This window comes from Hypanus sabinus, chromosome 13 (genome assembly GCF_030144855.1).
Source record: "Hypanus sabinus isolate sHypSab1 chromosome 13, sHypSab1.hap1, whole genome shotgun sequence".
In the NCBI taxonomy this organism is placed as follows: Eukaryota; Metazoa; Chordata; class Chondrichthyes; order Myliobatiformes; family Dasyatidae; genus Hypanus; species Hypanus sabinus.
The window spans coordinates 72,650,635-72,667,758 of NC_082718.1; the positions used below are offsets into that span (position 1 = coordinate 72,650,635).

Consider the following 17,124-nt stretch of genomic DNA (forward strand, 5'->3'; position numbering starts at 1 on the left):
GAGAATGGTGGGTTGGGGTATTACAGGAAGTTCGAGAAATCGCCGTTCATGCCATCAGGTTGAAAGCTACCCAGACAGAATATAAGGTGTTGCTCCTCCAACTTGAATGTGTCTTCATCACAGCAGTAAGCAGGCCATGGACTGACATGTTGAAATGGGAATTGGAAATAGAATTGTAATGGGTTATCACCAGGAGATCCCACTTTTTCTAGCAGATGGAGCACAGATGCTCGGTGAAGTGGTCTCCCAATCTACATCGGGTCTCACCGATATACAGGAGGCCAGACCGGCTGCACCTGATACAGTGTATGACCCAACAGATTCACAGGTGAAGTGCTGCCTCACCTGGAAGGACTGTTTGTAGCCCTGAATGATAGTAAGGGAGGAAGTGTAGGGACAGCTCTGGCACTTGTTCCTCTTGCAAGGATAAGTGGCAAGAGGGAGATCAGGATGGAAGGATGAATTGCGAAGGGAGTCACGTGGGGAGCGATCTCTGAGGAAAGCAGGAAGTGTGGGAGGGGGGAAGATGTGCTTGGTGGTGGGATCCTATTGGAAATGGTGGAAGTTAAGAAGAATTATAGAATCATAGAACATTACAGCACAGTACAGGCCCTTCAGCCCTCCATGTTGTGCTGACCCATATAATCCTTAATAAAAAGTACTAAACCCACACTACCCCATAACCTTCCATTTTTCTTTCAACCATGTGCCTCTCCAAGAGGCTCTTAAATACCCCTAATGTCTTAGCCTCCACCACCATCCCTGGCAAGTCATTCCAGGCACTCTCAACCCTCTGTGTAAAAAACTTACCCCTGATGTCTCCCCTAAACTTCCCTCCCTTAATTTTGTACATATGCCCTCTGGTGTTTGCTAATGGTGCCTTGGGAAACAGGTACTGACTATCCACCCAATCTATGCCTCTCATAATCTTGTAGACCCCTATCAAGTCCCCTCTCATTCTTCTATGCTCCAACGAGAAAAGTCCCAGCTCTGCTAATCTTGCTTCAGATGACTTGTTCTCCAGACCAGGCAACATCCTGGTAAATCTCCTCTGCACCCTCTCCATTGCTTCCACATCCTTCCTATAATGAGGTGACCAGAATTGAACACAATACTCTAAGTGCGGTCTCACCAGAGATTTGTAGGGTTGCAACATGACCTCTCTACTTTTGAACTCAATCCCCCTGTTAATGAAGCCTAGCATCCCATAGGCCTTCTTAACTACCCTATCAACCTGCGCAGTGACCTTGAGGGATGTATGGATTTAACCCCAAGGTCCCTTTGTTCATCCACACTCTTAAGTAACTGACCATTAATCCTGTACTCAGTCTTCTGGTTTGTCCTTTATACTTACCGGATTGAACTCCATCTGCCAGTTTTCTGCCCAACTCTGCAGCCTGTCTACATCCTCTTGTAACCTTCGACAACCTGCACCTCCATCCACAACTCCTCCAATCTTCGTGTCATCCGCAAACATCCTTCCGTCTCTACATCCAGGTCATTTATAAAAGTCATAAATAGCAGGGGTCCCAGGACAGATCCCTACAGCACTCCACTAGTCACTGACCTCCAGGCAGAATACTTCCCTTCCACAACTACCCTCTGTTTTCTTCCTTTAAGCCAATTTTTATCCAAACAGCCAAGGTTTCACTTATCCCATGCCTCATGACTTTCTGGATGAGTCTCTCATGAGGGACCTTGTCAAATGCCTTGCTAAAGTCCATGTAGACCACATCCACTGTCCTTCCCTCATCAATTTCTTTTGTTACCTCTTCAAAAAATTCAGTCAGGCTCGTGAGGCATGATCTTCCCTTCACAAAGCCATGTTAACTATCCATGAGTAGACTGTACTTCTCCAAATGCTCATAGATCCTATCCTTAAGAATCCTTTCCAGTAGTTTGCAGACCACCAACGTTAAGACTCACTGGTCTATAGTTCCCAGGATTCTCCCTATTACCTTTTTTAAACAAGGGAACTACATTTGCCATTCTCCAGTCCTCTGGCACTTCCCCTGTAGCCACAGAGGATTCAAAGATCATAGCTAATGCTTCAGCGATCTCTTCTCTCAATTCCCACAACAACCTGGGGTGTATCACATCCGGCCCTGTGGATTTATCAATCTTAATGTTTTTAAGAAGATCCAGCACTTCTTCCATAATCTCCACATTGTCCAGCACACACTGCTCTATTTTGACCTCACCCTAATCAAGATCCTTTTCACTTATGAATACTGAAGCAAAGTATTCATTTAGGACCTCCCCAACCTCCTCCGCCTCCAGGCACACATTGCCCTCTTTATCCTTTAGAGGTCCCACCTTTGTTCTCTTCATCCTCCTGTTCTTCACCTACGCATAGAGCGTCTTGGGGTTCTCCCTAATCCTACATGCCAAGGCTTTCTCATACCCCCTTTGAGCTCTCCTAAGTCCTTTCTTTAGCTCCTTCCTGGCTACCCTATATTTCTCATGAGCCCCTCCTACTTCCTGCTTCTTTTATCTAATGCTTCCTTTATCCTCTTGACGAATTGCCTCACGTGTTTTGTCAGCCACGGTTCCCTTTTCCTACTAATTTTTCCTTGCCTCAGTGGGACAAACCTATCTTGAACCCAGCTCAAGCGGTCCCTAAACTTCTCCCACATAACTTCTGTGCTTTCCCCTTTGAACATCTGTTTCCAATTTACTCTCACGAGTTCCTGCCTCATCCCTTCAAAGTTAGCCCTTCCCCAGTTAAGCACTTTACCATTTCACCTGATTTTATCCCCTTCCATAGCTATGCTGAAGCTGAGGGAGCTCTGGTCACTCTCATCAAAATGCTCCCCCACCAAGATGTCTGCCAGCTGACCAGGTTCATTACCCAGAACCAGATCCAGTATAGCCTCTCCTCTCATTGTCTACATACTGTGTCAGGAATCCTTCTTGAACACAACTGATAAATTCAGTCCCATCTATCCCCCTTACACTCAAGAGGTGCCAGTCAATATGAGGGAAGTTGAAATCACCCATAACTACTGTATTTTCTCCACCATTCTAAAATCTGCCTACTTATCTGCTCCTCGGTGTCCTGAGGGCTATTTGGGGGCCTATAGACTACTCCCAGCACAGTAATTTCTATTTCTGACTTCCACCCAGACTGACTTAGTGGACACTCCCTCTGCAGCATCCTCCCTTTCTATAGCCATGATACTATCCCTGACCAGCAATGCCACTCCCCCACTTTTCTACCTCCCATCCTATTCCTTTTAAAACACCTGAACCCTGGGACCTGCATCATCCAATCCTGCCCTTCGTCCAACCATGTTTCAGTAATGGCCACAACATCATAGTTCCACGTACTAATCCATGCTCTAAGTTCATCTTCCTTGTTCCTAATACTCCTAGAATTGAAATAAACACATTTCAACCTCTTTAACTGGCTACAATTATGTTCTGTCCCCTGCCTGTCTTTCCTCATCAACTCAGAACTCTTAGCATCATGCCCTTGTCCTTCTACCTTAATCCCTGCACTCACATTCTGATTCCCACACCCCTGCCAAACTAGTTTAAACACTCCCCAACAGCTCTATCAAACCTACCCGCCAGATTATTGGTCCCCCTGGGATTCAAGTGAAACCCGTCCTTTTTGTACAGGTCACACCTGCCCCAAAAGAGGTCCCAATGGTCCAGAAATCTGAATTCCTGCCCCCTGCTCTAATCCTTCAGCCACACATTTATCCTCCACCTCATTCTATTTCTACTCTCACTGTCGCATGGAGATTAATACCTTTGAGGTCCTGCTTTTCAACGTCCTTCCTAACTCCCTGTAGCCTTCTTTCAGGACCTCTTCCCTTTTCCTACCTATGTCATTGGTACCAATATGTACCACGACCTCTGGCTGTTCTCCCTCCCACCACAGGATACCTTGGACGCGATCAGAAACATCCCAGACCCTGGCACCTGGGAGGCAAACTACCATCCGAGTTTCTTTCCTGCATCCACAGAATCATCTGTCTGACCCCTGACTATAGAGTCCCCTATCATTACCGCCTTCCTCTTCCTTTCCCTACCCTTCTGAGCCACAGGGCCAGACTCTGTGCTAGAGGCACGGCCACTGTTGCTTCCTCCAGGTAGGATGTCCCCTCCCCCCCAACAGTACTCAAACAGGAGTACAGCCACAGGGGTACTCTCTAGTTCCTGACTCTTCCCCTTCTCCCTTCTGATTGTGACCCATTTCTCTGTCCCCCATGGCCCCGGAGTGACCGCCTGCCTATAACCTCTCTATCACCTCCTCACTCTCCCTGATCAGACGAACATCATCGAGCTGCATCTCCAGTTCCCTAACATGGTCCCTTAGGAGTTGAATCTTGATGCACCGGTGCAGGTGTGGCCATCTGGGACGCTGGGAGACTCCAGGACCTCCCACATCTGACACTGACCACAGAAAACCGGCCTCACACACATACTACTTCCTTTTGCAATCAACCACTGCCTCACCTCGTCCCGTTACCGCCAAAGCCCTTTCACTCCGCTGCCCGCTGGATATGGCTGCCTTCTTTTTAAACTGTTCACACTCAACTGGCTGATGTTATGCACCTGCGCAGTCTGGCCTCTCTCTTCCCCTGAGAAGTCAAAATGTTTTCCCACTGGAAATCCTTAGGTGCTCTCCCGCTGCCTTCTTGTTCCAAATCTGAATTATGTGCTAGATGTGGAGGCTGGTGGGTGATAGATGAGGACAAGAGGAACCCTATCCCTGGTGGAGTGGTGGGAGGGTGAGTTAAGGGCAGATGTGCACGAAATGGAAGAGATGCAGGTGAGGGCAGCATTGATGGTGGAGGAAGGAAAGCCCTTTCTTTTAAGGAGAAGGACATCTCATTCGTTCTGGAATGAAAAGCCTCATCCTGAGAGCAGATGTGGAGAAACCTCTGTTCCTCCATCTCTGCCGCATCTGCTCTCAGGATGAGGCTTTTCATTCCAGAATTAATGAGATGTCACCCTTCAAGTAAAGGCCAATCCTGAGAACAAATTGTGCAAAATGGTGAGAGCCAAGTAACATGTTGAGAGGTTGTGAGAGCAGAATTAGGCCATTTGGCCTATCGGGTCTGCTCCTCCATTTGATCATGGCTAATTTACTTCTCTTCTTTCGCCCTGCAACTTTTCCTGCTCTTTCTAATCAACAATCTACCAAACTCAAGATTCAAGTTTATTTATCACATGCCTTTCAGTATTTGGCAGCTTTCAATTAGATTCCTCTCTCATTCTTCTAAATCACACACAAAGAAGGGTTGCTTAGTGTCTGAGTGTGACTTGATACCAAAGACTTTAAATCAAATTGAAAATCTGGACCTGAATCCTCAGAGTCACAAAGGGATGCAGGCTTGTAGCGTGCTCTGTGACCTTATGTTCCGATGTCTTACGGTCGTATGGTTCACTGTGTCTGTACCCCCCATTTATCTTTGTGCACAACTTGGACTAGTGATCAGACACACACTATTGATCCCAAAGACATTCTGTTACACACTTTAAACTTTACACTCAATTTGATTCCGGAAAATTTCATGCAGGCTTGAACGTTTATTGCTGCAGCCAGTTAAATGCCTAATCAATATCCTATTTAGCTTTGGGAGTGTTGCTGGTTTTGCTGAAAGCAGCAGTCTGCTGTTGCAGGAGGCCTCTGCAGTACCCACACTACCTCCGTTGGTGATGTGAAAGCAACTTCATTCACCATTCTCTACATATTTACATGTAACAGGAATTTGCTGTGATGTGTTGGCACGACACACAATAAACAACAATTGGAAAGAATAAAGAATTATATAAAAATAAAGTTAGAGTTTCTGATGTGTAATAAAGTGTGCATTACAAAAAGAATCACACACACACAAAATGTTGCAGCAGTATCTATGATGAGGAACAAATAGTCAACATTTCAGTCCCAGAGTTTGAGTCCTGATGAAGAGTCTCAGTCCCAAAGTCAACTATTTGTTCCTCTCCATAGATGCTGCCCAACCTGCAGCATTTTGTGTGTGTTCCTTGTGATTTTCAGTATCGCATGTTTATAAAATGTATCCAGCTCACCCATTAGATAATCTCACACACACTGACCTGTTCACAAAGTGTTCCAACCAGACATTCCAGGTCCTGCTTCTCATGAAGAACTAGCTGACGTTCCTCAAATTCTTGTTCCAGTTGCATCTCCAGCTGACGGAGCTGTGACAGAGGAAAAGATTCCCAAATCTCAGGCAGTGTATAGTGCCTGCAACATCAGGCCTCCCCAGGGATTCTGCAAATACCCACAAATACCCACAGCCCAGAGGGACCCCTCAGGTATTTCATCATCTGCCTAAGCATTCACTTACTTTATCTTTAACGTCCCTCTCACTCTGCTCAGATTCATTTCTTTGTCACATGTACATCGAATCATACAGTGATCACACAACCAACACAAACAACCAGGATATTATGTTAAAGTTGTAAAGGCATTGGTGAGCCCTAATTTGGAGTACTGTGTGCAGTTTTGGTCACCTACCTACAGGAGTGCAGAGAAAATAAACAAGGATGTTGCTGGGTCTGGAGGGCCTGAGTTATAAGGAAAAATTGAGTAGGTTAGGACTTCATCCTCTAGAATATAGAAAACTGAGGGGAGATTTGATAGAGGTATACAAAATTATGAGGGATATAGATAGGGTAAATGTAAGGAAGTTTTTTCCACTGAGGTTGGATAGGACTTCAACCAGAGGTCATGGGTTAAGGGTGGAAGATGAAAAGTTTAAGGGGAACATGAGGGGAAATATCTTCACTCAGTCGTGAAAGTGTGAAACGAGCTGCCAGGACAACTGGTGGTTGCAATTCTTATTTCAACAATTAAGAGGTTTAGGTAGGTAGCTGGATGGGAGGAGGGCTATGGTCCAGGTATAGGTCGATGGGACTAGGCAGTTTGAATGGTTTGACACAGACTAGATGGGCTCAAGGGCCTGTTTCTGTGCTGTAGTTTTCTATAACTCTAACCCAAACATGTGCTGGGGTTGTCCACAACTGTCGCCAACATAGCGTGCCCACGATTGGCAAGTGGTATATCATACAATACTATTTCCCTTACAAGAAACCAAAGACAAGTTACTCCTGTGCCCTCCCTACCCCTGCCCCTACGTAATATTGGTATAAGAATTGAACATCTGAATAATGGCTTCTCCTGACCACATGAACCAGTCCTAATGAATGATCTTGACCTGAAAGGCTGGCAATTCCTTTTGCTCACCACCCCCATACTGCCAGGGGTGATGGTGGAGGCAGATACATTAGGGAATTTAAGAGAATCTTAGGTAGGCACATGGATGATAGAAAAAAATGCAGGGATGTGTGGGAAGGAAGGGTTAGATTGATCTTGGAGTAGATTAAAGAACCAGCACAACATCATGGCCTGTACTGTTCTATGCAGCTCAACCCACCAAGTTCCTTCAGTAGCTTGTTTGTTGTTCCTGATTTGACTATCGACACATTTTGCTCAGCCACACGGAAGGGACCCAGAGGCATATCTAGACAATGTTATGTCTGAGCAAAGGGTCAAGCTTAAATCCGAGCTGTCACAACCAAAGTAGACGTGTGCTGCCTCACTTTTGTCAGCTGGAGTGTGGCCGCAGGAACACAGGCTGACATTGGTGACAAGCAGCTGAGAGTTCACAGTTCAATTCCAACACCGTTCTGTAAGGAGTTTCTGTACACATTCCCCATGGAATAAGTGAGTTCTCTCCAGGTGCTCTGGCTTCCTCCCACAATCCAAAGATGTAGTGGGTAGGTTAATTGGCCATTAGTTAGATTAGTTCAGGTCGATGAAGCTCGTCACCCGAGGAAGGCAGTCCATTTAAGAGAGGGAAAACTCTGATCTCAAACCTCCACTGCCTTGCGGCCATACCCACATATGGGAAAGGCTTCGGGAGTAAACCCTGAGGACAAATCCGGAGCTGGAGTCCCTAAGGCAGTCCGATGTTGCCTTCAACCTCGCTCTGACAACTCCTGTGACGACACCGGTGCCAAGCTCTATTGGCCCTTGCCCTTCCCTTGGACAACATCAGTGGCGTGGAGAGGGGAGACTCGCTGCATGGGCAACTGCCAGTTTCCATACAACCCTGCCCAGGCCTGCACCCTGGAGAGGGCGCAGATCCAGGGTCCCGCGAGACTAACGGATGCCACACACAATTAGATTAGGGTTAATTGGGGTTGTGAGGTTGCTGGAATGGCTTAGCTTGAGGGGCTGACTCCACACTGTATCTCTAAATAACAGAAAATAAATCCTAGTGCAATAACAAGAGAGTGTTGCCTGTCTCCGGTGACATCATCAGACCTGAAATGGAATGAGGTCAGATGGGACTCTGAGATCCATGATATTATATTGGAGAATGGGGAGATAATCTCACCCCCCTAGATAATGCAGTGTTTATCGCACAATGTCACTAAAAATGGGTCTCTGGTTGTTCACGCTAGTGTTACAACAACTACCTGGGTACAATTCCCACCACTGTCTGTAAGGAGTTTGTACATTCTCACTAGCTGCTCCTGTTTCCTCACACAGTCCAAGGCATACGGACTAGTAGGTTCATTGGTCATATGGGAGTAATTGGGCCATGTGGGTTCATTGGGCCAAAAGGGTCTGTTACTGTGCTGTATCTCTGAATAAATATTGGCTATGGGAGCCCATTGTACAAAGTCTACCATGGTTACAATAGTGATTACATGTCAAAAGGCATTCACTGGCAGTGAAGCATTTTGGGAGGGATGAAAAAAGGCTCTACAGAACTGCAAATCACTTTGTTTTACTTTCTCAAACACATTGAAGAGCATACCCTTCGCTGGCAGGATTTACGGACATCTTCCAGCTCTTCCTCCTTGTCTTCTAGTTCCTTTATGTGAATCTGCTTCATCCGCTCCAGCTCCACTTCCAAACGGAGGAGGTTCTGAATACACGGGGAGGAAGAAGAGAAGAGAGTGAGGTGGGGGTGAGTAGGTCAGATGGCAGAAAGAGGCTGATAAATGGGTCAATCAGAAAAAGCTGCAGAGGCTTGTAGATTCAGCCAGCTGCATCATCGGCACAGACTTCCAAAACACCAAGCACATCTTCACAAAGCAGTGCCTCAAGGTGGCATCCAGCATGAAGGACTCCCACTACGCAGGACATGCCCTCTTCTCATTGCAACTATCAGGGAGGAGAAACAGGCACATGAAGACATATAATCAACATTTTAGGAACACCTTCTTCCACAACACCATCTGAGTTTTGAATAGGCCACAAATCCATTAACACAACCTCACTATTTTGCTCTCTTTTTGCACTAATTTTTAATATTCTTTATTGTATTTTTTAGTAATTTTTATGTCTTGCACTGTACTGCTTCTGTAAAATAACAAATTTCACAACCTATGTCAGTGAAAATAAGCCTGATTCAGATTTGGACAACAGTTGGAGGGGACAATACAGGAAAACATGGAGTAAAAGGAGACAGACCAAGAAAGACTGAGAAGAGACTGATTAGTTTCAATATAATTATGGAGAAGGACAGGACTGGACCCAGGGTTGAGATTTTTGATTGGAGAAAGGTTAACTTTGATGCGATGTGAAAAGATTTAGAAGGCGTGGATTGGGACAATTTGTTTTATGCGAAGGATGTAATAGAGAAACGGCGGTCATTTAAAGGTGAAATTTTGAGGGTACAGAATCTTTATGTTCCTGTTAGGTTGAAAGGAAAGGTTAAAAGTTTGAGAGAACCATGGTTTTCAAGGGATATTGGAAACTTGGTTAGGAAAAGGAGAGATATCTACAATAAATATAGGCAGCATGGAGTGTTACAAATGTGCCACAACTCTGAGGGGCCGAAGGGTACAAAGTAGCCCCCCTCCTTTTTGAGAATCGCAAGATCGCTATTAATTCGGGTCTGGGACCCAGGAAATGAGAGAGAATCCTCAAGGTTTTGGAATGTGTCCTGGGCCTCCGCAAGACAAAGCCATGGATAACGGCCATTGTCTCCGGGAGACGGAATTGTGTATTGAGTACTGTACTATTCATTGAAAACCCTCGGGGGACAACCAGAGTGGGCTGGTTGAGGGATTGCATCATCCCAACCTGATTGACATCTGAGACCCCGTGAGTAAGGATAAAAGAGGGTCTGGGGAACAACCCCTTTAGACGCACCAGGAGAAATGCTAGAAATCCTGTGACAGTGTTTAATAGTGACAGCCGGTGGGGACTCATGTATGTGTCCATCCTTGCCCGGATGATGAGTCTTCCATGGAATGGCTTAGCTAAAGGACCGGCTACACAAATGGAACTCTCGAAGGATCGACATCATAAAAAGGAAAAGCTGGCAAGTTTCTAAAATCTCTCTCTTGACTCCAACCAACGGCTGCAGCCTGAATGAGCTAAGTGACTTTTATATTTCCATCAGACAATACATTATCCCCGAGACAATGATAGAGCTTATTTCTTATTGATTATTATTATACCCACACTTTTAGATTTAGTATTGACATGTAGTATCTGTATGTTTGCATTGATATTATTTTTGTGTATTTTTACCAATAAATACTGTTAAAAATAGTACCATCAGACTTCAACGGACCTCTCTATCTTTGCTGATAGGTGACCCAGTTATGGGGTTCATAACAGGAGTAAATGAGGTGCTTGAGGAATATAAAGAATGTAAGAAGAATCTTAAGAAAGAAATTAGAAAAGCTAAAAGAAGATACGAAGTTGCTTTGGCAAGTAAGGTGAAAATAAATCCACAGGGTTTCTACAGTTATATTAATAGCAAAAGGATAGTGAGGGATAAAATTGGTCCCTTAGAGAATCAGAGTGGACAGCAATGTATGGAGCCGAAAGAGATGGGGGAGATTTTGAACAATTTTGTTTCTTCGGTATTCACTAAGGAGAAGGATATTGAATTGTGTAAGGTAAGGGAAACAAGTAGGGAAGTTATGGAAACTATTATGATTAAAGAGGAGGAAGTACTGGTGCTTTTAAGGGATATAAAAGTGGATAAATCTCCAGGTACTGACAGGATATTCCCTAGGACCTTGAGGGAAGTTGGTGTAGAAAGAGCAGGGGCTCTGACAGAAAAATTTCAAATGTCATTAGAAACAGGGATGGTGCCAGAGGATTGGCGTATTGCTCATGTGGTTCCATTGTTTAAAAAGGGTTTTAAGAGTAAACCTAGCAATTATAGGCTTGTCAGTTTGACGTCAGTGGTGGGTAAATTAATGGAAAGTTTTCTTTGAGATGGTATATATAATTATCTGGATAGACAGGGTCTGATTAGGAACAGTCATCATGGATTTGTGCATGGAAGGTCATGTTTGACAATTACTGAATTTTTTGAAGAGGTTACGAGGAAAGTTGATGAGGGTAAAGCAGTGGATGTTGTCTATATGAACTTCAGTAAGGCTTTTGACAAGTTTCCACATGGAAGGTTAGTAAGGAAGGTTCAATCGTTAGCTATTAATATTGAAATAGTAAAACGGATTCAACAGTGGCTGGATGGGAGATGCCAGAAAGTAGTGGTGGATAACTGTTTGTCAGGTTGGAGGCCAGTGACTAGTGGTGTGCCTCAGGGATCTGTACTGGGTCCAATGTTGTTTGTCATATACATTAACGATCTGGATGGTGGGGTGGTAAATTGGATTAGTAAGTATGCAGATGATACTAAGGTAGGTGGCGTTGTGGATAATGAAGTAGGTTTTCAAAGTTTACAGAGAGATTTAGGCCAGTTAGAAGAGTGGGCTGAGCGATGGCAGATGGAGTTTAATGCTGATGAGCGTGAGGTGCTACATTTTGGTAGGAATAATCCAAACAGGACATACATGGTAAATGGTAGGGCATTGAAGAATGCAGTAGAACAGAGTGATCTAGGAATAATGGTGCATAATTCCCTGAAGGTGGAATCTCATGTGGATAGGGTGGTGAAGAAAGCTTTTGGTATGTTGGCCTTTATAAATCAGAGCATTGAGTATAGGAGTTGGGATGTAATGTTAAAATTGTACAAGGCATTGGTGAGGCCAAATTTGGAGTATTGTGTACAGTTCTGGTCACCGAATTACAGGAAAGATGTCAACAAAATAGAGAGAGTACAGAGTAGATTTACTAGAATGTTACCTGGGTTTCAGCACCTAAGTTACAGGGTAAAATTGAACAAGTTAGGTCCTAATTCTTTGGAGCGTAGAAGGCTGAGGGGGGACTTGATAGAAGTATTTAAAATTATGAGGAGGATAGATAGAGTTGACGTGGATAGACTTTTACCATTGAGAGTAGGGGAGATTCAAACAAGAGGACATGAGTTGAGAATTAGGGGGCAAAAGCTTAAGGGTAACATGAGGGGGAATTTCTTTACTCAGAGAGTGGTAGCTGTGTGGAATGAGCTTCCAGAAGAAGTGGTAGAGGCTGATTCGGTATTGTCATTTAAAGCAAAATTGGATAGGCATATGGACAGGAAGGGAATGGAGGGTTGTGGGCTGAGTGCAGGTCAATGGGACTAGGTGAGAGTAAGTGTTTGGCACAGACTAGAAGGGCCAAGATGGCCTGTTTCCATGCTGTAATTGTTATATGGTTTATAAATAGAGAGAGACTGTAGCAACAAATAGGTACTGAGAAGCAAAGATCAATGTCAACAAAGAAAGAGAATAACAGACTGAGAATTAATCTAACTAGGTAAGAAGGTAACAAATGCTTAAGAGGAGGAAAATGTCACATCAGAAATAGAAACTATCAGCAAGGCCCATTTAACAACTTTTACTTCTTTAATGTTGCATCATGGCCTGTTTTGGAAATGTCAATGCCCAAAAACCAGAAAGCCTACAAAAAGTGATGGATACGGCCCAGTCCATCACAAGTAAAGCCCTCTCACAACTGAGTATATCTGCAAGGATTGCTGCCACAAGAAAGCAGCTTTCTTCTCACTGCTTTCATCAGGAAAAGGATGCAGGGGCCTTAGGTAGGTCCCACACCCAGGTTCAGGAGGAGTTATTACCCTTCAGCCATCAGGTTCCTGAGCAAGTATGAGTAATTTCACTAAACTGATTCCACAACCTATGGACTCACTTTCAAGGACTCTAACTCATGTCGTCGGTATTATTTATTTATTTATTATTTGCACAATTTTGTCTTCTTTTGCATAGTGGCTGTTTGTCAGTCTTTGTGTGTAGTTTTTCATTGATTCTATTGCATTTCTTTCCTCTATTGTGAATGCCTGCAAGAAAATGAAGCTCAAGGTTATATATAGTGACAATTACATATATAGATAATTAATTTTACTTTGAACTCTGAACTCTGTTTCATTGTGGAAGATGCTTTAAAAAGTCTGTAGAAGCTGACCATCAGCTCCTTTCCTGTCAGTATTGCCTCTGTGCTGAGTAAGCACAGGAATTTTTTGCCTTCAATATCACTCAAAATGGCCCAGTTCTCAGATGTATACAGCAACAAGCTGTCCACATTGACCACAAACCCACTGTTGCAGCTCCAGTGATCACTGACTGGGTTCAAATCCTTCCACAGTCTGCACAGAGTTCGAACACTCTCCTCAGGACAGTGTGGATTTCCTCTGGGTGCCCTGACTTGCTCCACATACTGTTAGAGCAAGCAGGTTGTGGGCTTTCTATGATGGCAGCAGAAGTATGGCGACACTTGCAGGCTGCTCAGAAAGTTCCTCATTGATTTGATTTGATGCAGACCAACTTATTTCATTGCCTGTTTCAATGTACATGTGACAAATAAAGCTAATTTCTCTTTAACCTCTTTGGATTGATTCACAGGCTGGGAGTAGGGAGTGTTGGTTAAGAAGGTTCTCTTTGTGACTTACATCCCCTGACATGGGAAATTTATTTATTGAGATACACCGTGGAATAGGCCCTTCTAACTGCGCTGTCCGGCAATCCACGATTTAACCCTAGCTGAACACAGGACAATTTATAATGACCAATTAACCCACTAAAGCACTATGTCTTTGGACTGTGGGAGGAAGCCGGAGCACCTGGAGAAAAACTCATGCATTCCACAGGGAGGACATAGAGATGATGTTGGAATTGAACTCTGATTTTTGGTGCCCCGAGCTGTAACAGCTTCCTGCCAGCCACTACACCATCATAGCACCCTGCAAAATCCATTCTAATCCTTTGTAGTTCTTCAACCCAACCTTCAAAATGCAACCACCAGGACAAGGGCTACAGACTTACGGGAATGACACTGACACCACCATCCAAATCCACCCACCAGGACAAGAGCAGCAGACATATGGGAATGACACTGACAACAACTCTCCTACCACTTTATATCCATATCTTTTAATCACAGGGTCTAAATTATGGAACTTTCTCCACTTTGGCAACAGGAGTGCCTTCACTGCACGGGCGACATTGCCTCAAACTGGGGCTCATCATACCCTCATTACGGGAGATAAGAATGGGCAAAGAATACAGGCCCCTTCTTTACTGCCTGTATCTATGACAAAATAAAGAGGATATAGTCATGGTATCTTTACACATGGGTCTGTGATATCTCAGACTCTGAAATTCTCACATGACGTTCACCTCCTATTCATCCCTTGACATGGAGCTGACCTCCCATTCATCCCCTGACAAGGTATTCACCTCCCATTCATCCCCTAACATGGAGCTGACCTCCCATTCATCCCCTGACAAGGTATTCACCTCCCATTCATCCCCTAACATGGCATTCACCTCCCATTCATCCCCTAACATGGCATTCACCTCCCATTCATCCCCTAGGAACAGAGTTTAAGGTTAGTTTCAACATCTCATCCTCAGACCTAAAAGCATTAAACATTATGCAGACATCATCATCTCACTGTTTGTAAAAGCAAACCTTATTTCCAACACAGTGACTGAACTACACTGTTTGCCACTGGACAAAGTAAATCTATGAAATTGGCTATACAAATGCAGATTACACTTTGTTTTCTCACACACAGTAACTGGACTCCTTAAAGGAACTCGAACTGAGCTCTACCCGTCCCAAAAGGATAGGCTCACAGCTAATGAACCTAATTTAATTTTTTGAACAGCAGATAGAACAACAGTGTATTTCAGGCAGAATCCATTCAATAAACTTCCACATTAAAGGCCATTAGTTAAGATTAAACCCGTGGGAACTGAAGGCAAATTACTAATGTTGTTAGGAGATTGGTTCAGCAATAAAAGGACAGAAGGTGGGAATAGTAGATTTCTATCAAATGAGGAGGAAGGTATTATGATTTCCCACCTGGATCAGCTGTAGAGCCTCAATTACTCACAACAAGCATTAATGATTTAGATAACATAATGAAGATCACAACTGAGGTCGACAATGACAAAATGATTGATGATGGATGGTGCAGCGTGGCGGGGAGCATCTAATTACAGAAAGGCGTTGAATGAATTAAATGAAGTGGTAACATGTGCAGGTAGAATCTGTTACTGTCTGAAGTCATCCACTAGAACCAAAAGGAAGAAAAATCTAGATAAAATAATCAATGAAATAATCAATGAATCTAGATCTAAATGCCATGGTAATGTAGAGGATAGCTAGATGCTATTACATCTCAGGGTATTGGAGTTCGGAGCTCAGTTCCTGTGAGGAACTGAGAAACTCCTATAAGGAGCTTGTAAGTTATCCCTGTGATAGCTTGGGTTTCATTCTGGTGCTCCAGTTTTCTCCCACAGTCCAAAGAAATACTGGTTAGTATTTACAATTGAACATTGTTAATTGTATTTGATCAGGCTAGCGTTAAATCAGTGGGTTGCTGGGCAGTGTGGCTCAGGAGGGCCTGTTCTGCGAGGTATCTCTAAACTTTAAGAAAGTGAAATGGTTTAAGTATAGATATCATTTCAATAAGGTATATTGATCTCTGAAAAGTTGTCATGGAGTATAAAACCTACAGATTTTTCCCAGGGTACACACTAAGACCCCTGTCAACTGGTCATCATCTCATTGTCAATTGTGCTTTGGTCAGACTGAGCCAAGCTGTCCTTCCAGACTAAGGAGATGTTTGCAGGTGCACGTTGCTGTTAGACACCATTCAAGCACGCAGGATTTTATACTGATGGGCTCAGTCAATACAAAGACTTTGTGAGGAACGACCACAGTTTTGGGCTTGTCACCCCTGGACAGTGAGGAGTTGAGTCCTGTTAAGTACTTCATGGGAGTATCATTCAAGGAGGACATGAGACAGATAAGGTGAATAGCCGCAGTCTTTTCCCCAGGGTAGGGGAGACCAAAACTAGAGGGTGAAATGAGAGGTGAAAGTTGCAAAAGGGATCTGAGGAGCAACTTCTTCCACACAAGCTGAAATGCTGGCACAAAGTTTAGCAAACATTTGGAGAGGTAAGTGGATAGAAAATACTTAGAGGAGTACAAGCCAAACCCAAGCAAATAGGACCGACTTAGGCCATTCAGTTGGCATGGATGTGTTAGGCCAAATGGCCTGTTTTGCGTGCTTTGTACATGCACTCTCTTCTGCGGAGCCAAATTATTAAAAAATGTATTATTCTAATGTATCGAGAATAGAGGAAAAGATGTATAAAAATGTGATTCCTCTGTGATAAGAGGTATTGATAGTGGATAGCAAGCACCTTCCTTCCACAATAGTAATGGCTAACAGGTAGAGGCATAACTTTAATGCGATTGGAGCAATGTATGGGAGAGGGGCATGTCAGAAATAGGTTTATTTACACACAGATGCATTGCTAGGGTGGAGGTTGAAGCAGATACATTAGGAATATGTAAGAAACTCTTAGATAGGGACATGAATGATAGAAAAATGGAGGGTTATGTTGGAGGGAGGAGTTAGATTGATCTTAGAGTAAGTAGCTTCAAAGATCAGCACTACATTGTGGGCCAAAGGGCCTGTACAGTTCTGCACTGTTCGATACATTACTCTGATGTTCACTGATTATCTGAACAGATGTGTACTCAGTGTACTTCCTCTATGTATTGTCATGAATGAAGTTAATTTTTAAATTTGAAGAAGTCATTGATAAGATTTATGGGATCCTACACCTTGTAACTGGAAGGGTAGAACATAAGGGAGGATGTAGAACACCTTGGTCCTGGTTCGACTCCATTGGATGCTTCGGATACAGGGCACTCATTGCATCTTCCAAGGAGTTGTCAGTCCTAGG

The 17,124-nt window shown here is 43.9% G+C and overlaps 1 protein-coding gene across 1 annotated transcript in view; it reads right to left on the reverse strand.

The window, feature by feature from the left end:
- LOC132403977 (unconventional myosin-XVIIIb-like) overlaps positions 1–17,124 on the reverse strand; it is a gene marked incomplete at its 5' end in the record, with an annotated part of 415,128 nt that overhangs the window by 148,354 nt on the left and 249,650 nt on the right. Inside the window, 2 exons of the mRNA XM_059987873.1 lie at positions 6,076–6,180; positions 8,811–8,921. Coding sequence (XP_059843856.1) covers positions 6,076–6,180; positions 8,811–8,921 — 216 coding nt within the window. The remainder of the gene's footprint in view (positions 1–6,075; positions 6,181–8,810; positions 8,922–17,124) is intronic.